This window comes from Perca flavescens, chromosome 1 (genome assembly GCF_004354835.1).
Source record: "Perca flavescens isolate YP-PL-M2 chromosome 1, PFLA_1.0, whole genome shotgun sequence".
NCBI lineage: Eukaryota > Metazoa > Chordata > Actinopteri > Perciformes > Percidae > Perca > Perca flavescens.
The window spans coordinates 29,753,404-29,779,067 of record NC_041331.1 but is presented as its reverse complement, the minus strand read 5'-3'; the positions used below and the strand labels follow the sequence as shown (position 1 = coordinate 29,779,067).

Sequence of the window (25,664 nt, the reverse complement as noted above, 5' to 3'; positions counted from 1 at the left end):
TAATATCTCTCCCCTCTTACTCTCTCCCTCTCCCTCTCTTTCTGTTGCTGTCGTTGGCCATCAGTCTTTTGTTGTAGAGACGATCATGGCTGCCATCAAAGAAGCCAGATGAAAGGAGGTCTCTATCCTCACCTCTGTCCATCTCTCCTCACCCCTCTCTCTTTGTTTCTCCCTCTCTCTGTGATTTCACATCCCTTGCCGCATCTGAACAATGAACAGAGCCAGCCACCTGTTACTAAACCATGGCTTCACTTCCAGACACTGAGTTCTGTTTATATTGTTTGAGGATTCTCATATTTAATAGATATTTTATTTTTAGTTTGGTTGCATGCACTGGACTTTTCCTACATGGACAACATGGGGTATAAGTGAATGTACATTAGAGGATGGATACCCGACTCGATGGGCCGGGCCGGGTTCGGACAGATATTTAGAAATGATGTTTGGGTCGGCCTCGGTCACATCAGCGCGATAAGGCATTAAACATTTTAATTTAAAAAAGCTTATTATGTACGTGCGCTTGTTGCCCAGTGTGCGCTGATGCGCTCATCTGTTGACATTTCAGAATGCCTTCCTACAGTTGCTTAATAAAAGCGGGCTTTCCGCACAAACAAACGTATGTGTCATTAGTATGAGGAAAAAAAACTTGATTTTAACTGTGTCGGGCTCGGGTTGGGCTTGGACATAAAAATTTTAATGCCTGCTTGGGCTCGGGCCGAGTTCGGTTACTGCTCTGTCGGACGCGGGGCGGGCTCGGACAGAAAAATGCGGCCCGATCCGCACTTTAATGTACATGTCATAATTATCACAGATGATGGAAAGCCTTATTTGTTATTGTGCTTTTTTTTGAAAAACAAAAACCTTGAAGTTTTGACAACTTGTCTGGTCTTTTCCCCACCCATCACATAACCTTGCCCTAGCAACGTATTGAATAATGTATAGCTGAAACCGATAAGCCAACAGAAAATTAAACAATTTGTCGATTAATCGCTGAATTAAACATTTGATTTTTTTAGCAAAGATGCCAAAAGTTTACTGGTTCTGGATCTTTTCAAATATGTGTATTTGCTGGTTTTCTATGATAGAAAACTACATATCTGTTGATTAGACAAAACAAGCACTTTTAATTTGTTAACTTGGGCTCTGTGCCCTCTGTGGCTCTGTGACGAGCATTTTTCCCTATTTTCTGACATTTTATAGACCAAATAAGTAATACATCATAAATAAAATGCAGCTTAATTAATAACAATTAGGGCTCCACGATATGAGGAAAATATCTAATTGCTATTATTTTGACTGATATTGCAATATGATTCATGATATTAGAGATGATGATTTTTTTGTATCATTATTCTAATTTTCATTGAAAAATATAAAATTGCAATTTCGATAAAATTGTGATTAATTGTGCAGCCCTAATAACAATATTCCTTAGTTCAATCTGGAGTCTTACATAACAAAGGTTAAATCACTTTTGACACAAGAAGCATTTTCAGTCCAGTAACTCAGTTATTTAGTTGTTTTAAGTAACCAACTAGTCTTAACTTTCTTCTTGCACCTATCTCTGTCCGTCTTTCTATCTCTTTGTCTCTCCCCACAGGCGCACTCACACATTCACATGCATGCGCAGACATACATACATATGGTCTCTTTCTCATGCATACATCTATCTGTGATTTATAGGATATGTGGCTCTGGGTTCATAAAAGTCATGATTTCCCATAAAATGTCAGTGATGGTGGTTAATATGACACAGGGAGGGTGTCTGTGTCTGCACCCAGTGTAGCAGCTCAAACCTAGCAGTCATGTAAAATATTGATATTCAATGTGTAAATGTCAGAATGAGAGACTGTGTGTAGTGGCGCTTGACTCCATGGCTTTTAGAGTCCACTCTTCCTTCTTACTTCCTTCTGAGTTAAAGTGATGGTTTGGAGTAATTTACCCTAGGGTCCTTCGCACCATGACCTCGAGCCAAACAACCCACCAGAAGCTTTTTTAACCTGGGTCTAACACTGGGCGAGTTAGCGTAGAGTAGCGTTAGCCGCTGAATGGCTTAGCGCAGGGGCTAATGGACCCACATTTGTATCTCGTAAGTTACCCCACTAATAGGTTATGCACTCATAAAACGATGGATTGGAAAGTTTGTAAGTACACCAGAAGTTTATGAACACTTGCCTGCTCTCTTCTGCTCTCTGTTGCTGCTGCTGCTACCTGCAGTTAGATGAGTGCTTAGGGCTGTCTACAAATTACTACACTGAAAAGAGATACAACAAAAATATTTATTAATTTAATGATTAAATAAGGTAATGTCTCCAAACTTAGCTCAATTATTACTTGTCTCCTGCTAGTTATATTACAGAACTTACTTTAAAAAATAAGTTAAATTAAAAAATATTTTTGTTGCATCTCTTTTTTTGGTGTTGTAATTTGTAGACGTCCCTAAGCACTCGTCTCACAGCAGCAACAACAACAGCAGAGTGCAGAAGCCAGCAGGAAAGTGTTATTTACATAAACTTCTGGTGTACTTACAAACTTTCCAATCCATCGTTTTATGAGTGCATAACCTATATATACTAGTGTAGACCTTTGGTATCATTTCGGGCATTATCAGTGGGGTCATTTAAGAGATACAAACGTGGGTCCATTAGCCCCTGCGCTAAGCTATTCAGCGGATAACGCTACTCTACGCTAACTCGCCCAATGTTAGACCCAGGTGAAAAAAGCTTCTGGGGGTGTGTTTGGCTCGAGGTCACGGTGCAAAGGACCCTAGGGTAAATTACTCCGAACCATCACTTTAAGTTATAACAACGTATCACTGCCAGATATTCAAATGCTGCTGAAATAATTGTGTTGCGTCTATGTTTTTGTTTCCCTCAGGATGCTGCTGGAGAAGAGCTCAGGGGAGAGGTTGTTCTTTTCTGTGACAGTGTCCGAGCAGGCGGTCACCCTGCGCTGTGGTCAGGCCAGCAGTCAGAATCCTCTGACTGTCAGCTTCAGAACAGAGGGGAGGCTTACACTGGAGAGGTGGACACACATTGTTTTGCAGGTAACAAATCTCAAGAGTTTGGGGATCACGATGGTGGCATGAGAGACAGCTGCCCTGTTGAACGTGCCTGAGTCGGTTAAAATGAGAGGCACATGTTTATGAGCATGAATGTTTATGTGCATGCATAGGTGAGTTTGTGTACATGAAATTCAATCCATCTACCTTAGAAGCACCATCAGGTTTGCATTTAACTGTTGTCATAAGGGTTGTGAAAGCGGAATGGTCTCTTTTTCACAAACTTTGATCACAGACATACTGTCTCTATTTTTTCCTCTGTACTTCTCTTTCATTCTCTGTCCATCTTTTTCCCTTTCCCTCTATGAGCTTGTGCTAATTATACCGGCAAACATCTGCTTTGGCACAGATGCCAGGGCTGGGGGCACACACATTACATCAGACACACATACACAGACAGGCAATGCTTCACACTTTCAATACAACATTTCAAAAACGTCTATGACCTGTATGGAAAACTAACTTCAAAACCCCTGAACTCTTTGGATTAATCTATTTAGGGGAGTATGATAATACAATAATTGTTTACATATTAGATTATTTTACAGATAAACTTTGCATATGTTAGTGTTGTTATGGAGAACCTTGTTGCATGTTTGAAGGAGTGCTAAATACAAAGAAGAAAGTAGGTAAAAGGAAAAAATACAAAACACTATCATCACAGAGCCATAAGAAATTGCAGATCTGTGGAAAATTTAAATGTCTTCATTTTCATTACATTCACTACTTAAGTACAATAACAATGTCTACATATATTTTCTCTACTTTAATGTTTTTTTTTTCTTTCATTTCTCCAGAACCAATTGACTTAAGTGGTACATCAACTAGAAATTATAGAAGGTATCAGAAGTTAGAAATGCAAGGCTGTCATGAACAAAAAAGGCTTTCATAAGCTCTGATCATTCTGAAATGGCAGCTTGTGAAGTGTGTGTGTGTGTGTGTGTGTGTGTGTGTGTGTGTGTGTGTGTGTGTGTGTGTGTGTGTTTGTGGTCTGTTAAAGAGTATCCTTTTGCAGATTACGCCACTGAACAATCTTTCTCTTTCAGCGTCTCTGAATAACACAAGGGCTACTTTGGGAAAAAGTAACTTAAGTTGTTTGTTTGTCTACTTTTTATCTGTATAATCATTTGGGCCCAGCTTTTTATTTGACTTAGCATGAATTTCAATAGACATTATTGCATTTTTCCATTACACATTTTGTTAACCTCTTTCTTTGTCCCTCTCTGGTACTTTGATTGATAATAAAATTATATAACCATTATGACATTTTATATCATGCATTCTCAAATAAAATCCATGTCTTTAATAATTAAAAAAACAATTAAACAGAAGAAAGGGCTTAGCTGATCAATTTGATCATACAAAACCTAAAAATAGATAACCTTTTTTAATAATCTTGGTATCATAAAGCCATTCTAAGTTATAGTTTAAATTACGTTTCCAGTGATTACTTTTGAAAAAGGAGACTGGAGATGCCAAATTCAGGTACATTAAGGAATGTACTGTAAATTAACTGCTGTTTGATTTAAAGTGTGATTCAAGGCTAGAGGGGTAAACCAGGAATGAGGAAGTTATATATGTTGACCAGTACTTTCAATTATTGTGCCCAGCCAGATCTATCTTATTTAATCTAACTTGACAGTTTAGCTTACTGGCTGGATGGTAGACTGGTGTTGATGCCTGGTATAGTAATTTGGCAGTCCAGTGTGTTGTTGGCTAAATGTAGTGTTGCTTATGTCTCAATTGCAAGCAAGCGTGTGTGTGTACAGTATGCCCTGTAGGGATCAGGTTTTTATATGTTTATGAACTGTATCTGTGTGTTATACATGTTCATGAAAGCATATAGAAGGGTAAGACTTGCAGGTATATTGCTAAAAGTATGTTGTGTTGGTATGGCTTGGAGGTGGAAATTTTGTGTGTGTGCATTCTTGTGAGTCAGTCGGCCTTTCGTTTGATGGCATGATGATGTGATCTGTTTAGACCATTCAGAAAAATAACGTAATCATCCTTGACACTCAAACACCATTTGCGTACTCCCATTCTTGTGTATGCACACACACTTATCTACTCACTCACTCACTCATACACACAGATACACACTCACAGTTCAGCAGTAATTTGTAGCAGACTTGTCAGCCACAATACAGATATTACCCTATGAAGGAGCTGGGTAATTTAGAAACCTTTCCTCCGCACACACACACACACACACACACACACACACACACACACACACACACACACACACACACACACACACACACACACACACACACACACACACACACACACACACACACACACACACACACACACACACACACACACACACCAGTCATCTGTCGGTTTGAAAAGATCAAAACACCAAAAAAGACAGTCAAAAGGAATACAGGATTTCCAAGTGCCAGGAGCAATTCAAACACACTGACACACACGCGCACATGTACACACACGGTGCCAGGAGCAAGGTGCTGTAGGGATGCTGGTGCTCCCTAGGTAGTTGTCTTATCTGATTATGGTAACGATGTTGAGAATAGTGGAGGAAAAGGTAGCCTGGGGGAGGGAGGGACTGAGAGAGAAGAGGAGATGGGGAAAGTGAGACACTGTCCTGTACATTTCTGCAGAATGTATTACCTATTCGGTAGCTCTCATTGTACATAGAAAATAACTTTTACTACTGCTGTGGATGAAGGAGTTATGTGTACAACTGATATTGCAGTGGCTGCTGATCAGTGTGTAATAAACATGACTTGTTCTTTCTCTGAAAGATGAAGAGAAAGAAGTGTTAAAAAGAGATGGCAAAAGATGGAAAGAGAAAGGAAGGGAGTTTGTGATTTAAATAGCTTTGGAGTACTATCTTTTGGAGTACCAGTGATTGACTGTGTGCCTGGAGGACCCCCAGAGGGGTCCGTCTGTTAGTGCCTGAGCAAATCAGCATTATCGGATGAGGCAGTGGCAGGGACAACCAGTCACACCGGTCCCATCACGACCCAACACAGCAGCATGAATGTTTAACACTTGTGCTTACGCACACGTACACACACTCTTTTTCTTTCTCTTACCGTTAAACACTTGAACGCTAGTGATGTACATACTGCTTCCACATACACACAGCACCACACCGCTGGTTGCTTCTTTCAGAGGGCTCTTACCCGTTGCTTAAGACAGAGGAGCGAGAGGAGAAACAGAATTGTTAAGAAAGGACCAAAAAAGAGGGTATGTGGGTCAGTGTCTGAGTGTCATAGTGAGTTGAGGTCAAGTCAAGGATGCAAAGACACACACACATCCATCTATATATTTTTTAGAGGGAGTTGTTCCTATCTAATCTACAATTTGTTCTCTAGACACTGACAGCTCATCTGCTTCACTACTCTGCTCTCAGACAGTTTGGCTGCTGAAACTTCTACTGAATGCCATAATAAGCATAATGAATGTTTTCATGCACAATTACACTGGAAGACTCTGGCCTGTTGGTATCTTTGTATAAGGACTGGTCTGGCCTTGGCAGAAGGCAACTAATTTACACCCACTGATCTGGTACCACCACAGTCTTTCCATCTATTTCTTTTTTTCTTGCATAGATGCATGTGCACGTCTCATTGCCCTAGTCTATCCGAGACTGGTTTTGTTTTTCTTTCTCCTCCTTCTTCCTTCCTCTTCTGTCCTTGGTCTTTCTCTCCTGCTCTGCTTACTCTGTCATTACCATTCTCTTCTTCCTCCTCTGCCTTCCTCACTTCTCCTCACCTCTTCTTCTGTGTTTGCTGTTGGTGTAAACTGGTCAACGTGTGTTATCTGACCCAGCTCATCTACCTTAAAGTGGGGATAGAATGCAAAACCGATTTTACCTTTTCATAGTTGAAAAATGACAGTTTGGTGGGTAAATAGAACATACATAGAACCTCAAAATCCCATTGACACCTCTTTCCTCTGCAAATCTCACAATTTGAAACTGCTGCTGAAAACGGGCGAATCTGAACAAAGCTAAAAGTTGACGTCAACTGCTCAATTCCTCCTCATTTGGCTCTACCTTCTATCTTTGTAACGCCCCAAAATTTACATAGACAACTAACTGATCTGTTAGTCTTCTAAATCTAGGTCGTGCAGATCTCTGCAATTCCATTACAAAATTCACTTCTGAGACTTTTGTTATGCGAGAAATCAACTATGTAAACCTCAAATATGGGCCATATTATGAAAATTGATGGCTAATTGCAAATTTGGTAAGACAGTGTCGGACTTTACAAGCTCCACAATCTGCCGGGACAGGCGGTGGCTGCTGGCCGGGTTTGCTGCCTTCCCTGTCGGCCTCTCCCCCTTCACAGAACCGCTGAGCTGGAGCTGAGTCAGGATCTCACACACGAGCTGCGCAGTGTACTTTAGAAAAGAAGAAAGTTTGGAGGTTTTGCAAGGATATTGAAAATGAACCATGTAAATGCAGTGTTCCAGACTGTACAACAGAATAGCCTACTGGCCCAGAGAAAAGGGTTTAGAGCGAGTATATCAGACGAGAGGGAGTTGTGGATCTAACGCAGCGCTGCAGAGGCGCTGGCAGAGGACAGGCTTGCAGGTGTCCGCTCTCCTCTCCCCGCGCTTACTAGGGGAGTTGTGATTCTTTGGTGGAGGTTTTTTGTGTCGCAAGAGTAACGTTAGAACTACACTAGTTATAATGAAAGTGTCAAAACTTTTTTATTTTGTCTCGGCTGTTTTAGCCACTGCGGCTCGTGCCTGGGCATGTCTGGGCATGTAACAGACAGTGTGTGTGTGCGCTGTGCGCAGGGCAGCAGTGTGTGTGTCTGTCTGTCTGTGTGTGTCTGAAATATGAGACCTGCTGACTCGTCTCCAATGTATTGTGTATGTGGTTCCTCAACCAGTCAGCACGCAGCTCATCTAAGTATTCATGAGCATACCATATTTGGAAGAAAAGCTGTCGTTCCAAATAGGGCCATTACACAGGGATGCATAAGGGCAAAAGAAAATAGCACCTGGGCCATTTTCAGCCCAACCAATGTTAAATACCCTATTAGGAGACCTTAAGTAACAGTGTGAAATACCCTGTATAATCATTCTATCACCCCTTTAATCCTGACCTAGATTTAACATGGGTTTGACGCTGCTTGGGAACACAAGTTACCAGATCCTCTAGTTAAGCCTGTAGTAACTATAAACACATATAGGCAAGTACTTTCCCTCTCAGCCAAATATTACTTAAAATTAGTTTTGTAGGTGGCCGGGTTTGCTCATTTGGAGCAGGCGCACATATATAGAGGTTTACTCCTCGTCGCAGCGGCCACGGTTTCGACTCCGACCTGCGGCTCTTTGCTGCATGTCATTCCCCTCTGTCTCTCCCCTTTCATGTCTGCATCTGTCCTGGGAAAATAAAGACCTAAAAATGCCCCAAAAGAATTCTTAAAAAAATCTTTTTGTAGAAATAAAAGCTGGGGACCAAGGTCTTGTGTTGAAGACCATACATTTGCCGGGGACCAATAGTCTTCTATGAGTGGCCACATGTGTGCCATGAGTGTCCCATATCATGCATAGGTATTGTTTGAGTGGCAGACATAGAAGTACTCTTACTTGCCATACTTACTTTTTCTTTTTCAATAAAATGTTTATTGGCTTTTGTTTGAACATCAAAAAAAAAAAAAAAAAAAAAATATATATATATATAAATAATATATATATATATATATATATATATATATATATATATATATATATATATATATATATATATATATATATATATATATATAAAAAACAATAATATAAACAAAGAGACAAAAAATAAAATAATAAAAAATAAATAAAAACATTACAGGACATCCAGAACAAAACTAAACCATAAAATAAGTAAATTATACATTTGGATATCACAGTTCACAGCCATACATTGTGTAGTTTAATTTGCTATTTCAGTCATCCGATGTTGTCTGATCAATTTGGTTACAGTAGTGCAAAAAGGGAGTCCAAATTTTGTAAAAGTCTTTTAGTTTCTTTTTAACAACATAAGTCAGTTTTTCCAAGGCAAGGTTGCTGGTCATTTCTTTAAACCACTGGCTAGGAGTGGGTCCTTGGGTCTCTTTCCATTTTAAAGCAATAGCACGCTTTGCCTGAAGCAAACTAAAATCAATTAGTTTGCGCTTTCTTGCATTCACCTCAAGATTTACTGGGTATAAATGAAACAAACACAATTTAGGTACAAGAGGGACATTTTCTTCAACCAATTTACCAATCAAAAAAATAATCTCCTTCCAAAATCCTTGAATCTCATTACTCTCCCAAATACAATGATAACGGGTACCAATTTCTTGTTTGCATTTTAAACAGTTATCTGGAATATTTGGATTAAATTTATGTAGTTTGACTGGGGTAATGTAGGTCCGCATAAGCCATTTATATTGCAGCAATTTACACCTAGTATTGATGCTGTGATTTTGGGCAAATAAACAAGATTCCATCCATTCTTCTTTAGAAATGTCTTCCTAAAGATCATTCTTCCATGCTGTTAAATAGGACAACGAACTCTCTTTTGATCCCTCTAAAAGTATATTATAAAAGAATGACAGATTGCCTTTATCCTTTAAATGTTTTAAAGTGTGATTTTCTATAATTGACAAAGGGGGTTCTAAATAATTTTTTATTTTAGAGTGTATAAAACTTCTTATTTGTAAATATTTAAAAAGATGTTTCTGAGGGATATCATATTTTCTCATCCGTTGCTGGAAAGACAACATTATACCTTCCTCGTATAAATCTTTTACTTGACTTATTCCCTTATACATGCAGTTTTTAAATCCCTGATCACTTCTCCCCGGCACAAAATTTGTATTACCCCAAATAGGTGACAAACCTGACAATGTAATTTCTTCATCTAAAAACGTATGGGCTTCATACCATACAGAAATTGTATTCCTAAGGAAAGGATTATGCGTAGCTTTTTTGAGCATTTTAATTGAAGATGAGTAAAGATACATCTGTAATGGAATTGTTATTCCGTTTTTTTCTATGTCTATCCACGCTGGAGTGTCTGTATCTATGAAGTAGTACATAGCAGAACAAAGTTGAGCTGCCCAATAGTAAAGTTTTATATTTGGTACTTTAAGCCCTCCCTGTTCGTATGGTAGAGTAAGGACAGACGTAATCAAGGACGTTTGTTGTTCCATATAAATCTTGTGAATGTTTTCTTGAGTATAGCAAAGAAGGTAGCTGGAAGAGGAAGTGGAATTGATTGGAAAAGGTATACAAATTTTGGTAGAATTGACATTTTTTAAATATTTATACGTCCTATAGTTGAAATTGGCAATGCATTCCATCTCTCAAGTGAGTCTATAACTTTCTTTATTAATGGGTCGTAATTAATTGGAATAATTTCTTTTATATTTGGGGTTATCTTAATTCCTAAATATGTAAAACCTTCAGGGGAGCTGGCGAATTGCCTGAAGGTCAGACAGTTTCTCCTTTCATCCCCATTCAATAATAGCAAGGCACTTTTATTATTAACTTTGTAACCTGAAAACTCTCCAAATATAGTTAATATATTATTGAGTGCTTGAATAGAAGGGTCTAGATTTGTAATAAACACCACAATATTATCTGCAAACAAGGATAAGTGATGTTCCCTCTCACCTATTGTTATGCCCTTGATTTCAGGACTACTCCGGATTGCCATTGCAAGAGGTTCTACTGCAAATAAAAATAACAGAGGGGACAATGGACATCCTTGTTGTGTACCTCTACTTAAATGAAAGGGTTTTGATATTTGGTTATTTGTTATTATTTCTGCCAGTGAATCATTATAAAGTAGCCTATATATAATATATTTAGGACTCTACGTATGTTATGGAAGGCTTGTCTTCCAAGCACAAACCCATTTTGATCATTCATAATAAGGTTCGGTATAAATCCTTCAATTCTTTTAGCTAGGACCTTACAGAGAATTTTTGTATCGCATGACATTAAAGATATGGGCCTATAAGACAATTTTTCATTGGAGGGTTTGCCTGTTTTTTTTAATATGAGGGTAATTAGTGCCGATCTCAATGAGTGAGGTAATATTCCCTTTTCAAATGCTTCATTGAACATTTCAAGCAAGTGTGGTAAAAGTTTCCCTGCAAACGTTTTATAAATTTCCGTTGGGAGGCCATCAGGCCCAGGGGCTTTTCCACTACTCATGCTCTGTAATGCCTCTGAAAGCTCTTAAAACTTATTTTTAAAAATTTAAAACTTAAATTCCTCTCAAGTTCACTTCTTGTCCCCTCTGATACTTTAGGAAACTTAAGTTTATCAAGAAAGTTGTCTTGCCTTTCTAGATTGTTGGTGAATTCAGATTTGTACAGATTTTCAAAATATAATTTAAAAGTATTATTTATTTCCAATGGGTCTACAATATTGACCCCATTTTCTAGAGCTAATGAATTGATGGCTCTATCTGTTTGTATTTTTTTAATCCTCCATGCAAGCAACTTCCCTTGTTTTTCTCCCTGATCGTAATAGGATTGTTTTAGCCACATTAAGTTCTTAGCTATTTTACTACTGGTTAATTCATTATATTGGGCTTTTAGTACAAGAAGTTCTTTTTGCTTTACAGGGTCATTGTCGCTAAAGAGGTGTTGTTCTAATATCTTGATTTGTTTTTCCAGATATTTTAATTGTGTCTGATATGTTTTGGATCTATATGTTGTATAACTTAATATCTCCCCCCTAATATAGGCTTTGAAGGCCTCCCATTTAACTGAAGCGCTTGTCTGATTTGTATTAAACAGAAAATATAGGTCTATTTATTTATCCAGAAATTTAACAAAGTCAGGGTCCATAAGCCATCTTGCTTGAAATCGAAATCTGGGAGGGGAAAATACAAGATTGTCCATTTGGAGTGTAAACGTAATAGGGGCATGATCAGATAGTAGTGTACTGTCATACCAGCATTTACCTACTTTTGAAACTAGGCTATTAGAGTTTTGTGTGTGCTTGAAAAGCATGAATATTCTTTTTTGCTTGGGTTAAGATACCTCCAAATCTCTATTAAATTCATATCAGTTATATACTTAATGATAATTTTTTTAGACTGTTGATGGGTGTTATCTTTTCCTGAAGAGCGATCGTGCACTGGGTTTAATACACATTTAAAATCAGCTCCAATTACATAATGTCTGGAATATGATGATATTGTAAGAAAGAAGTTCTGATAAAAGGAAGGGTCATATTAGGAGCGTATATACTTATCAGATTAATTTGTGTTGTCAAGATCGTACCATTAAGAACTATGTACCTTCCTAACGGATCTATATGTTGCTTTTTTAACTGAAATGGAACAGATTTGTGTATGAGGATCATGACTCCTCTAGCTCAAGAGGTGAAGGAGGCATCAAAAACCTGACCTGGCCATCTCTTCGTGACCCTGCTACTATCTTCTTTTATTAAATGGGTTTCCTGCAGAAAAATTATACTTGATCCCATTTGTTTCAGTCGACCCAATACTTGTTTAAGTTTTACCAAATTATTTAGTCCCCTTATATTCCAGCTACAGACATTTATCTCTGACTTATTGATCATTTACTATCTTGTGTTACCATGTAGACATTGCTGTGTCCTAGCAAACCGTAAAAAAAAAAAAAAAAAGTAAAGAGAAAAGAAGGAGTGATTCCTTAACAACCTCCCATTTCCACCCCCACCCACCATGCATTCCCCCAAACGGAAAGCATGAGAATACCCCCCAATCACCAACTTTGGTTATGAAACACGTTTGATCCATATAACATGGAGCAAGCTCTCTATCATTATTCACCACTCAGGGCTCGCAACCAGATACTGAACAAAACTTGACCACTAACATTATTCAAATATAATTTCAACCCTAATAGAACATAGGCAAAACTTAAGTTTGACACATGTCCAGTTATTTTTAAACTTAAGTAGGCTACTGACAAACATATAGGCCTAGTGAAGTGGACAATGAGCTACTATGGATCATGTTGTCAAATAAATTAAGAAAACTCAAAACTTTACCTTTGCTTAAAAAAATTGAGTCCTGTTAACAAGTCCCCTCTTTTCTACAGCGTTTAAGCTGTGGTAGGCCTACGCAATGACCGAATGAAGTCCTCTGCCTCCGAGACCAATTTAAAAATGTGGCGTTGGTCGGAGTGTGTAACTATCAGGTGCGCTGGGTAGAGCATACCGTAGCGGATTTCCATGCCTCTAAGTTGAGCTTTCACTCCATCAAACTGCCGCTGGCGCTGACGCGTTTCAGCTGATAGATCCGGGAACAAGCTGATCCGTTGTCCTTCATATCGTAATTCCTTCATTTTCCTAGCTGCTCTCAAAGCTTTCTCCTTATCCTGGTAGTTCAAGAACTTCATCACGATCACTCTTGAAGTCGTCGGGCGATTTGGGTTAACTTGTCCAACCCGATGCGCTCGTTCGATGACTGGTGTGGAACTGAACGTGTCGTTCAGAACCTTGGAGAGCAGGCCTTCCATGAAAGCGCACATGTTAGATCCTTCTGATTTTTCGGGCAGGCCTACTAATCTCAGGTTAGAAAGCCTTCCGCGGTCCTCCAGATCTTGCACTTTGTTCCGTAGAAAATCAGTTGTTTCTTTTTTTTAAAGTTTTTTAACTTTGTGTTGAAGGGCTGAGAAATCTTCTTCCGTTTGTGCAATTCTCTCTTCTGCCTCTCCTATTCTTTGCGACTGTGACAGTAAGTCTGTTTTAATGCCATTTATTGCATCGAGCGTGTCAGCAGATTGTTTTGTAAAGTCAGCTTTCAGAGACTGGATTGCGCTGAGGATGTCATCGTTTGTAGCTGCATTAAATCCGACCTGTGCCTCGGTTAGCTTTTTGCTTGCTAGTGTCACGCTTTCCTCCTCCATCTGCACAGACGGCTTTGAATGGTGTCCAGATTTGATGGTTTTTGGTGGCATCTCCTCTCGCAAAACTTTTAAGTGATTTTTAATACTTTTATACGAGTTCTGGTGGTCTTTCTGAGGATTTTTGTAAGTATTTAGCTGCGAGCCCAACTCGTGCGACTTATCAGCTGCATGTCATAACCGGGAGCCCGTAAGATAATAAAGTTACATTGAAATGTAACATGAAGAAAATAATATCAAGACATCAAGACATGCAAATGACTGATGACATATGCAGTACCAGAAGTTGAGCTTAGTAGAAAGTATTAGCATGTGTGCACTGTTTGCACACATACTAATCTCTATAAACAGATATCTGCATATGAATGCAGAATCTGTAGGACAAGATTGAGGTATCGGAAGCATTATGGTTTTTGTTTGTAGTATTGACCAATTACGTTTGAGTGGGCTTTGGTTGCATGCATGTACATAGTGCGTGTGGAGAGCAATAGAGGTGGAACGCATTGGTCGAAATTCATTAGGGGAAATGATTGGCTATTGTCTGACAACAATTTAGCTCTTTTTTTTATTTATTTATTTAATTTGTATTCATTTATCTGCATTCGTATGCAGATATCTGTTTGTAGAGATTAGCCGAAATGTGGTCCGGACCAAAAACGCCTTCAAAAAGTATTGACTCGGACTGTAAGCAATGACCGGCACATGGAAGAGGAAATCTTGGCCCGGATATCCGTTATCCGTTGCTGGCTACACCGGAACCCCAGAAATATTGGCCATTGCCCCCTGAGGCTAAATTGCTGTCAGACCATTAGCCGATTGTTTCCAAGATTGTACACATGCAGACTTAATACACACCGTCTCATATACTTACTACTACTCCCTATACTATACTGTTCTCTCTGTCCCACCTGCAGTGACCAAGACAGATTGTGAGACAGGCTGAAAGTTAATTTGTGTTTATGCACATGCATTATGTGTTGGAGTCACTTTGTGTGTGTGTGTGTGTGTGTGTGTGTGTGTGTGTGTGTGTGTGTGTGTGTGTGTGTGTGTGTGTGTGTGTGTGTGTGTGTGTGTGTGTGTGTGTGTGTGTGTGTGTGTGTGTGTGTGTGTGTGTGTGTGTGTGTGTGTGTGTGTGTGTGAAGGTGAGGCAAGGTTGTTATGTAGGGGTGAAGTGGACACTCCTATGGTAGCCCTCTGCCTGCTGGCACAGGAGACGAAAGGGCACGAGACTGGCATCAATTACATAGTGAGTGAGAGTGAGAGAAAGGTGTGTGTGTATGCGTGGTGGGGTTCGAGGTTTTCTGTCTTAAATTCATTTATTTCTTTATTTAACATCAGTGTTTCATGCCTGCGTGCAGTCTGGTCCAGCTTAATAGTGAGGGCAAGGCACTAACACGGCCAGGTTAGGGGTTTCATTCCCACTGGAGCTGTGAGATATGAGTGCTAAAAATGTATGTGTCAAGGGTGCTTCAAGGTGCTTTGGGTAAAAGGATCCACCAATGAGCATATGTTATGTTAACTTGCCCTTTCTAGAAATATCCACTCTAAAGTAGAAGTTCCATAGCATAGGTTAGTATAGTAACCCTATTAAGACCAATAGAAACTTTATTAAAAAAAGGCCCAGAATATTATAAAAAGATATGGATAGTGGATATGACGCTAATGTTCCTGACTGGTCTCTGACTGGTCTGCATCTAAGCCTTGTTACTTAGTGTTATTTCTTTCCTCTTGCAGTGTGATACTGTATGTGCTCCTCCTTCCTTGTATGCTGTCGTGGATGTCTCTGTTTTGTTAAATGGGACCACTCTTTGCTTTCTGCTCAGAAAGAAAAAGTCTTAGAGACTTATGGTCTTTATTAAAAGGTTGGTGTGTCACCTTATAAATGTCCCCTCTCTCTCCTTTTCTCGCTTTATATTTTGGCCCTGCTTTTTTTAGATGGTTTTGTGTTTGTGTGGGTCTCTCTCTCTCTCTCTCTCTCTCTCTGCCTCATCTATCTCTCATTCTCTCCACCTTCTTTGTCCTTCCCTCTTTCCCTCACATTCTCCTTACACACACTCCCTCTCTAACCCTCTCCATCTCCCTGGGGACAATTTTCTTTTCTTAAATAAACTGTCAAGGCTAGTGTTAAAATATGGGCCTTACATGGGGTGAGCGCGACAAGGCAAAGGCATGGGGCCCTGGGCTGGTATAAAACATGGATAATATGCTGTGAGAGGTAATTGTATCTTTTAGCGCTGAGATGAGTAGAACAAATGTCTCTCCAATCCATCCTCTCTCTTTCTCTCTCTTTATTTCCTTTCCTCCCCTCCTCCTCTTCCTATCTCTTTCTTTACACACTGCAGCCATGCTAATATGATAGAAAGAATATTGGCTGTACATCAGAGCTGCTAACAGTTCTTAGTGGGTAAGGGCAAGTATACAGGGGGGAGAGAAGAGTAAAAAGGGAGGGAGAGGCTTGGAGGGTGAATAACAAGGAGAGGGATAACCGAAGAATGAGAGAGTTAGAGAAAGAGACAGGGAAAGGTGATAATATGCCTGGAGATGCAAAAGTGGAGAGCTGGGGATGCATAAAGTCACATTACACTTTTTGATTTCACTCACTTTGGTTTGCATTTGGAGGACGGGAATATCCAGCAAGCTGTTTCCCAAAATCATCTGAAAGTTAAAGTGATTTTAGTCAGATTGTAAATCTGTCAAGCTGAGATCATTTTAATCTTAAAATGATTTTGGAAAAGTGGGCCTGGCTCTGTCTTGGAGTTCAAACTTCATGAACATTTTATACAAACACACTTGATACAGTTGTATAATGTAGTTAGTAATTAGTTATATGCTAAAACAGCTGTGCAGTTTAATAATTAGATTTTGATGAAGTAAGCACTTTGGAGCTTTTGCCTGTGCAGAATGATGTCATCGCCTGGAATACCCACGTGTTGCAGAAGTGATTTCAATTGCACCGATAGTAATGTAAAAAGAATACTGCATTAGACAACCATAATAGGAATGTGCAAGAACCATTTAGCACCATTTTTTTTTCTCCTTCTCCTCCTCACCTTTGTTTTTTGTTTTTTTTTAGATTATTCTTTGGGCATTTTTAGCCTTTATTTTGATAGGACAGCAGAAGACATGAAAGGGGGGAGAGAGAGAGAGGGGGAATGACATGCAGCAAAGTGCCGCAGGTCAGAGTCGAACCCGGGCCCGCTGCGTCGAGGAGTAAACCTCTATATATGGGCGCCCACTCTACCAACTGAGCTGTCCGGGCGCCCCTCTTCACCTTTGTTGACCTGGCCCACCTTCTCTTCCTATCCCTGTTCCAACTTTACTTCTTATCTTCATCCCCCCACCTCCTCTATTCCTTTTACATGATGCTATTATTACAATTATTTAGTTCCATATAACCCCATTGTCTCTTCTAGTATTTTGACAGGACCCAGATATTATTTGTCAGTGTCAACAAGTCAGTCTTATTTAAGTAACACTGACTTGTTATTTTAAAAAGACACCTTTTGTGACGAGTAAACATTCATTGACCATGGATTGTACTCCATTTATCCTCTTACATTTCTCTTTCTTTCCCTTCTCTCTCTTTCTTTATCCAGTGCTTAATTTTAACTTTTTCAGTCTATGTCAGTCTAGTCAATGTTGTCTTGCATTTTTTTTTTTTTTTGACAGTTGTTGGGATTGACAGGAAATGGAGGGAGAGAGAGGGAACTGGGATCAAACTGGGGACTAGAGCTGTCCCAAACGTTTATTTTTTAAACGATTAATCTAGCGATTCTTTTTTTGATTAGTCGACTATTCTAACGATACATTTTTCAATTAGCGATTAATTTTTCAATTAGCGATTAATTTCTGATTATTTTCCCATTGCTCAATTAACAATTTACACAAAACAAATTTCAATAAGGTTCAAATCTCTATTTATTAAAATAGTTTAACACTGCACTGTAAGTAAAATGAATTTGTAGTGCAACCTGAAGCCAGATGTAGGCTATCAAACCAACCACAAAATAAAGTCACTTTCAGGATGAATACAAAAATAAAAACTTAAAGTAAACAGAGCAAGTGCAAAAAGAGTAGCCTTTATTTGCTTTTTTTAACAGTAGGTAAAATAATTTAACATCCAAGCTCTTCTCCCTTTTAATTTAACTTTAATTATTTGTATCTAAAGGCTGGTTAAGCACTGTAGGGAGGAGAAGTTGGACAGTTGTTTTTGTCTCGTTCCATTGATTGGCACATCTTGGTGATGGCGTTGGATATGCGTTAGCATGTTAGATGTATTTCCACTCCCATACCCAACAACTGCTGAACAACGCCGACACACAGTCCTCGTCTTATCCACCACTCTTTCGCCTGTAGCCTACTACTGGAACTGACCTGAAGACCGAAGTTTTCGAGGCGGGAACGGCACCAGGTGGGAGGGCATGAGACGAGAGGGCATGACACGGGAGGCTCCAGGCTTTGTGACACCTTTTGGTCTGTTTGAGTATAATGTAATGAGTTTTGGTCTTCACAATGCGCCTGCCACCTTTCAACGTCTTATGAACCTGGTGTTGGCAGGTCTTGATGGTTGTGCGGTCTACCTAGACGATGTTGTTGTGTTTAGTGACACAAGTCTGACAGTAGTTGTACCACTGACAGACTTGTTGAAGGCTCGGAGTAAGTTTGTGTCGTCTGCCAAATGTCAGCTGGCATTTGAAAGCGTAAAGGCCCTGTTGTGTGCTGCGCCGGTTCTTGCTGCGCCACGCCTTAACCAGCCTTTTAAATTAAAAATTGACGCTAGTCATGTTGGAGCAGGTGCAGTGTTGTTGCTGAGTGGGAGGGGGTCAATAGGTCAGTTTGATACTTTTCGATGAAGTTCATCTCGCATTAACTTAATTACTTGACTATTGAGAAGGAAGCACTAGCCTTGATCTGGCTCTCCAGCACTTTGAGGTCTATGTCAGTTCTGGCATTAGCCCACTTGTGGTTTACACCGACCACAACTTTATTCCTTCAGTCTCACTGTTTGGACATAGGGCATATTAAGGGCAGGGATAATATCATTGCAGATGCCCTGTCACGTGCCCCGGTTGATTGATGTGGTTTGGTTGTTGAACTGTGTAAGTGCAGCGTGATTGCTATGGTTTTCTGTTTTGTTGTTTGTGTGCTTGGTGGTGGTTATTACTTTCAGTGTTTTGTGATTCACTTTGTGGCCCACGACTTAAGGGGGGAAAGTGATGCCCTTCGGTGTCATTTGAGTGTTTTTGCCATCTACATTGAGGTGTGTTTTAACTTGTGCCTCCTGTTTGCAGGTTACTCAGCTCACCTGGGTCTGGTGTGCTGAGGCCTCTTAAGCTGCAGTATCCTCTGTCTCTCCCCCCTCCCTGCTGTCTCCACAGGCACACCAGGCTTGGTTAGGTTATGTTATCCTAGGTTGGCCTTTTGCTGAGTTTACACTGACTTCTACATCTTATTCTGTATATTGTTCATTTGGTCTAATTTGGTTTAATAAAGTATTGTCTAAACAATCAACATGGTCTCCCTCTTTGTTATGACCACCTGAGCCAGGTCATGTTGTTCAACAGTTAAAATAAAATCAGCCTATTACCAGTAAGCAAAACTCAGTGTGGTTAAATGGACTCAGTGTGAATGTATTTCAAGTTGGAACTGTTGATTCTTGTTCTTATTCTCTCACTTTCGTTTTCTTTGTGTGCTTTTGTCTGTTTTTGGTTTTATGTAAACTTCAAAAGAAAAAGAGTGAACTCCCAATATAAAAGTATGTATGAAAAATGTAAATGGTTTAAATATGTTCTATCGTGTCAATAACAATATAATTGTTAGAGCAGAGGAGCTGATCAGAAGAAGGTGAACTGGGTGGATTACAAAATATGGGCGACTATGTGTGAACTGGTGTTTTCACACACACACACACACACACACACACACACACACACACACACACACACACACACACACACACACACACACACACACACACACACACACACACACGCGCAAACCCATATACTGTAGAACATTAAGCTCCTGCATTGAGCCTTGCACTGCTTTAGCACTTAAATTACTAATCGGACAGCAGTAAAATATGTATCTAAAATTGGCTCCACATATAAATAAAATATGATTCTAAAGTCTAACACTGTCTGACTCTGCAACATGTGTGATGTTTGGACACCTTGCTGTTTAGAATAATGAGAATTAGTCTTAGAATAAAGTGAACTGTTCACACAATACAGTAATGTGAGCTACAGTACGTAAATTAGCTGGATTCATTGTTAAATGTAATTTGTTCTTACCAGTTCTCCCCCGAAAGAACCAAGCAGGCCTTACTTGTTGCATAATCCAAATTTTCTACAAAACCTTTTCAGCATGTAGCTTGCTAGCTAAACGTTTGTTTGTTGTTTCCTGCTAGAAATGTACTTCCGTTGAGCCAGACTAACCTTTTACCAGGGCCAAAAAGAAAAAGGTTCATTTAAGCAGAGCATCGGAAACTTGTCCGCTGTACCTAATGCAGAATTCTAGCCTGTGACGTATACTGTACAAGATTTCAACTGCCAGTTTTCTTTTTTACTTTTACAGAGCAATACGTTTTTAATCTGCAAGATACAGACCGCTATTTTTGTTCCATGGTGGTTTAAAAAGTAAAAGTTTTATATTATACTGTTATATTTCTGATTAAATATTTTTGTATGACTGGAACTGCAAACTTGGGCTATTTTATACATATTTTCTCAACCACCTTTTAGTTTAGTGGCCCACAGCTACAAAGTGAGCTTAGAAGAAACACTGCTGTCCACACTGTGTACTGAGCCATGGCTTGGCAGGAGTGTGAAAATCGAGAAGAGCTTTAGTCAAAATGCCAGTCTACAGATCACTAAAAGCTTTCCACTCAGGGTTTCCCTGAGCTTTTAGAGAGGCTTAGGTGGTAACATTGCCAATGGGGTGGGTTGTGTACAGGGAAACGGTGCTTGAAACTCCCTAAGAGCACAGAAACCTTTTGAAAGAAATTGTTTAAAAGGATAATAATTAAACTTTTTTGAGAAGAAGAGATATTAAATATGTTATGGTACACTTAAGTTAATAGTAAGGTAAAACAGTGTTAGCAGTCCCTAGGTGATGATACAGTACATGGACAATTATACAGCCATTCGTTTGGTCACAGAATGTCATAAAAAATCACAAAATAACAACGGCTAATATATTAAATAATTTTAAAAGGTTAATGTAAAAATGTGGTAGGTGCCTGTTGTTGGTTTCAAAATGAGTTGTGGCTTTGCAGGAATGTTGCAGGACAAAACCACATGCAACCAGACCAGGTACTAATGGAGCAATGAATGGTGGCAGGGACCATGGGGGGTGCAGGGGTTAGATTCAATATCCAGGCTGGCCCAGGATTGAACCCTGCTGAACCCATCTCTCCTTCCATTTGCAGCTTTAATCTTAATGTTATTTATTTATCTGGATTTATATAGCGCCTTTCTACCTGATCAGAAAAAGTGCTTTACAATTTGCCATTCACACACATTCATACACTGATAGTGGCTGAGCTGCCATGCAAGGTGCTGGCCTGCCATCGGGAGCAACTTGGGGTTCAGTGTCTCTATTGTAGCTTGGTATGTATCTGACAATGCATACAGTGATGGTACCTTAAAGTGCTTTAGTTAAAAGCCCTCACAAAATGCATATCCTCTGCACAAAGGGAAGCAGATAGGTATAGTTTAAAATAGTAATTTCCTTTCCTCTGGACTTAGTGGACAGTCCAAATGAGACAATTTATTAACACTAAAGAGTTCTCTAACTCCTTTTGCCTTTTTCCACCTCCGTTCTCAATGAACTCTGAAGTTACAGTGGCTGAAAGAGACAAAGAGAGGTAGAGGAAAGGAGGTAAAAATACAGATGGATGGGAAAAGGGGGAAAACAGAGGTAAAAGTGTTTGTGAAAGTTAACAAAGGGGAGTTGGCTGGGTTTCAAAAGGGCGCGTGGCGGCTAAGGAGGATGAAGCGCTTCAGGATTCATTTACATCAGGCCTGACAACTGCCTCACATCTCCCCAAGAGCCACACAGCTCCGGCTTAGAGATTCCTAAAGAGGGCCCTTCTTCTAGCTCCCTCTCTTACACCCGCTCCCTGACTTTTCTTTTTCTTCCTCCTTTCTCTTTTTTTCTCTTTCCTTTTTTTTTCTCTCGTATTCTCTCCTGCTCTCATGCGCTTGCTAGTCTTCAATCAGCCATCATGAAAGTGTCTGTCTGGGCGTCTTAACTATCCTCTGAGAGGCAGACACTTGTCTGGGCCTGCCTTCATCCCCTAAAGGCGTTTTTTGACTTGGACTTATTTCCCTCCTCACACCTTTTCAACTTCCCTAAAGAGCTGACAACAAGTGAGAGCGACAGGGCAAGATAAACATGAGGGAAAGAGACAGGAAGGGAGATGAGAGGGGGAAGTCGTTGCCTGAGAGGGAAGAAGTAAAGATTGTTATGAAAAATAGGGAGAGAGCAGGAGTAAATGAAAACGAGGTGCGAGAACTCAAAAACAGAAAAAAAAGGGAAGGAATCAAATGACCTCGTGAGGAGGAGAAAGGACAAAGCAAGGAGGACCAGAGCCGAAGAGAGACGAAATGAAGAAGGAAAGGGCCACTCTAGTAAGACAGGGAGTGTCACGTTTATCAGTGGTGCAACAGTGCATTTCCCAAACACAGGATTTAGAGATGGGGTAAAGGGAGAGAGTAGGACAGGGCACATTCAACTTTTTTTGGGGGGGTGAGCCCCTCCCATGGAAGTATCTTTCTTTTTGCCTGGGTTTGATGTGAAAGCGAGCTGCTCCTGCTTTGACGATGCTTTCTGCCGTGCAGTTTTTAATATTCATGCAGCAGATCTGGAAAAGGAGTGGAGAGGAGATTTTTGGTCAAACAGAAAGCTAATTTGCAGCTGAGGCAGTTTAGCCTGAGGCTCTTTCTGCTAGTGGGGAAATGAGCTGGAAGATTAGCTGTATGTATAATTCACACACACACACACACACACACACACACACACGTGCATAGATATGCAAAAACACACCAATGGTGCGTGCATACACTTTTGTAGATAGATGCACATATGCACACACACAGCAGCTGCCACTCTCTCTGAGACATTGTGTGTTACAGCAGTAACCTGCTGCTAGGCCTTTACTGCTGCATCTGCCCCTCAGGCCGCTCCCTTACATGTACGTAGGTTTCACTGTGGCTCTCAGAGACTGGTAATGGTATCCAATGATGCTTATATAAATGCTGATATATTAATTGATCATCTTTGTACTTTTTCCCTCCCAAAAGCTGGTGTACAGTTTACATAGATGCTATTAGTCAAAATCAACAAAGTTTTTTTTCAGAAAAAACAGATCACACTCTGTGACTGCATGGGCCTTTCTCATCCTAATCAAATGTTCATGCTGCTCTGAAAAATGAAACAAACCGATGTATTGTTTATTGTGGTTAAATTTGATTGGTTGACATAGTATAGCATTCCCAGTTTGATGACACTTTTTGAATTGTTCCCACAGAAAATGTAGACTGTTCAATGCATAAAGCTGAAAATACACATTAAATACAAAGTCAGCACAGACTTAGGTCTCACTGTGCCTGATTTTCAGGTCCATGACAGGCGTGTGAGTCTATTTCTGGATGGGCTTGAGGAGGATGGGACACCATTTGACACACAACCTCTGACCGCCAGGCTATCTGATATCAGCGAGGATGGTGCCATGTGGGTGGGACTCAGCTCCAATGGTAAAGATGTTTTATATATTTTTGACATGTGACAAGTTACATTGTTTTAAATCCAGATGATGATACATGCTCAGATTCCTTAAAGATATTTTAAATGGAGGTCAGTTCCAGTTACTGCCAGCTAAGGAATCATCGAGAATCAGTTATTAATTTTTTTAAATGTTTAAAATTGCAGCAGAAAACTCAAATACATGGGAGGACATTTGTTTTTCAGACTTGGAATCTTAAGAGGGACCACTGTCTTTTTACCACTTAGTCTATCTTTTCTGTATATCTAAATATGGTGTCAAATGACTACTCCACCTTTATTCTCCTCCCAGCCTTTATCCCCCTTCAACTACACATATTTGATTGATTGGTGGTGCTTGGGAGCCATCTCAGTCAATAGGAGAGAAATTGAGAGAAAATGATATCCGTTCATCTTCAGAGTGATAAACGAGTGTTTTTCTTCTCGTTTATCAGGCATTGATCCCTAGTTCACAGCAGGTAGTATCTGATCAGCTGAAGTTCACATCAGTGATTGTGATCAATGCAAGTGATTGGCTCGAGGGAGAGAGATGGAGTTTGTGTGTGTGTGTGTGTGTGTGTGTGAGTGAGTGAGTGAGTGTGTGTGGTTGAACCTCGGGGCTGTGTCTGGAATTCTGATCGGTGAATTGATTATGCGATTGCTGATCAGATGTATTGATTAACAACTATGTCTGTTTTTGCCATGCTAACTTAAAACACTGTTTATGATAAGTACAGCGAGAAGTTGTCAAGAGCAGATCTTTAAATGTCAACCACATTTTTAAAGTTGTCCGTCAGGATAGCATGATTGGTTGTATCAAAAGTGGTAATAACAGAACAATAGTAACTTCTGAGAGGATCTATTCTGTGCAGTGGTGTGGTTGAGATGTTTCAAATCATGCTTGAATTCAGATGGTTACAAATCAGTTCAGGATCAGCTTTAATTATTGCAGGGAGTGAAACAAGAAGAAAAACAAAGAGTTGCGGGCAATAGGATACTTACCTGTTGTTGTCAACTCTTGTTGTATGGAAAGGTACCTGGACGTGTGCAGCATGAAAGTAATAAAAGGCCTTTAAACAACGGGTATATTTTGTTGCATTGTAAACAGATACACTTCAGTGTTGCCTTTGTAATGTAAAGCTCTTTGAATAACTCCTAGTTTCTTGTATTAACTGTCATCAGTTCTAACAACACAAAAACACAGAAGAGGAAACTGAGAGCGACGGATGGCAGAAACTGAAACACAGAGAGAGAAGACAGAGACCTACAAAGAGAAGAGAGAATTAAGGCTTATACCTTGCATCATCCCAGTAACAATAGGGAGAGTGCTTTTCAGAGGAAGGCATAATCCCATTTCCACACGCTAAAGAAATCCGGAGCCAAAGCCTAAGGCTGCACAACCACACACTGTTCGAACACACTTACATCCCATAACACTCTCTCACTCCCTCTCTGTTTAACACACACATACACCCCTCCAACGTGCGCACGCACGCATGCGCACACACACACACACACACACACACACACACACACACACACACACACACACACACACACACACACACACACTTTGTTTCTCTAAAGTAAGGATGTTTTTTTGGAATACACACAGTAAAGCCTCCAACACACACACCTTCACAGACATGGCAGGGGTTCTGTCGATGCTCAGAGACGTTATCCGTCTTCTAAGAGTTGTTGTCAAACTAGACAGAAGTTTGTTGGACACTAAAAGACTCCAGCTCTCTTTGGATCAGCATCATTGTCTGTGTGGGTCTCTTATGTTCTGTCCAACATTGTCTCGTATGTAGGGTTGTGTGTGGAGATGAGTTGGGGGCTTGCCTGTGTTCATTTATGTGTTTGATGGTGTTTCTTGTGTGCAGTCCAGTATCCTCAAGTGTGTCTGGACTTTGTGTACATATGTTTGAGATTTTCCAGTTTGTTTGCTTGGGTTTGGAAAAATGTTATTTTGGGCT

At 39.9% G+C, this 25,664-nt stretch overlaps 1 protein-coding gene across 1 annotated transcript in view; it reads left to right on the top strand.

Moving 5' to 3' along the window:
• ush2a (Usher syndrome 2A (autosomal recessive, mild)) overlaps positions 1-25,664 on the top strand; it is a 232,565-nt gene that overhangs the window by 6,212 nt on the left and 200,689 nt on the right. Inside the window, exons 5-6 of the mRNA XM_028606322.1 lie at positions 2,878-3,046; positions 23,546-23,681. Of these exons, the coding sequence (XP_028462123.1) occupies positions 2,878-3,046; positions 23,546-23,681 (305 nt within the window). The remainder of the gene's footprint in view (positions 1-2,877; positions 3,047-23,545; positions 23,682-25,664) is intronic.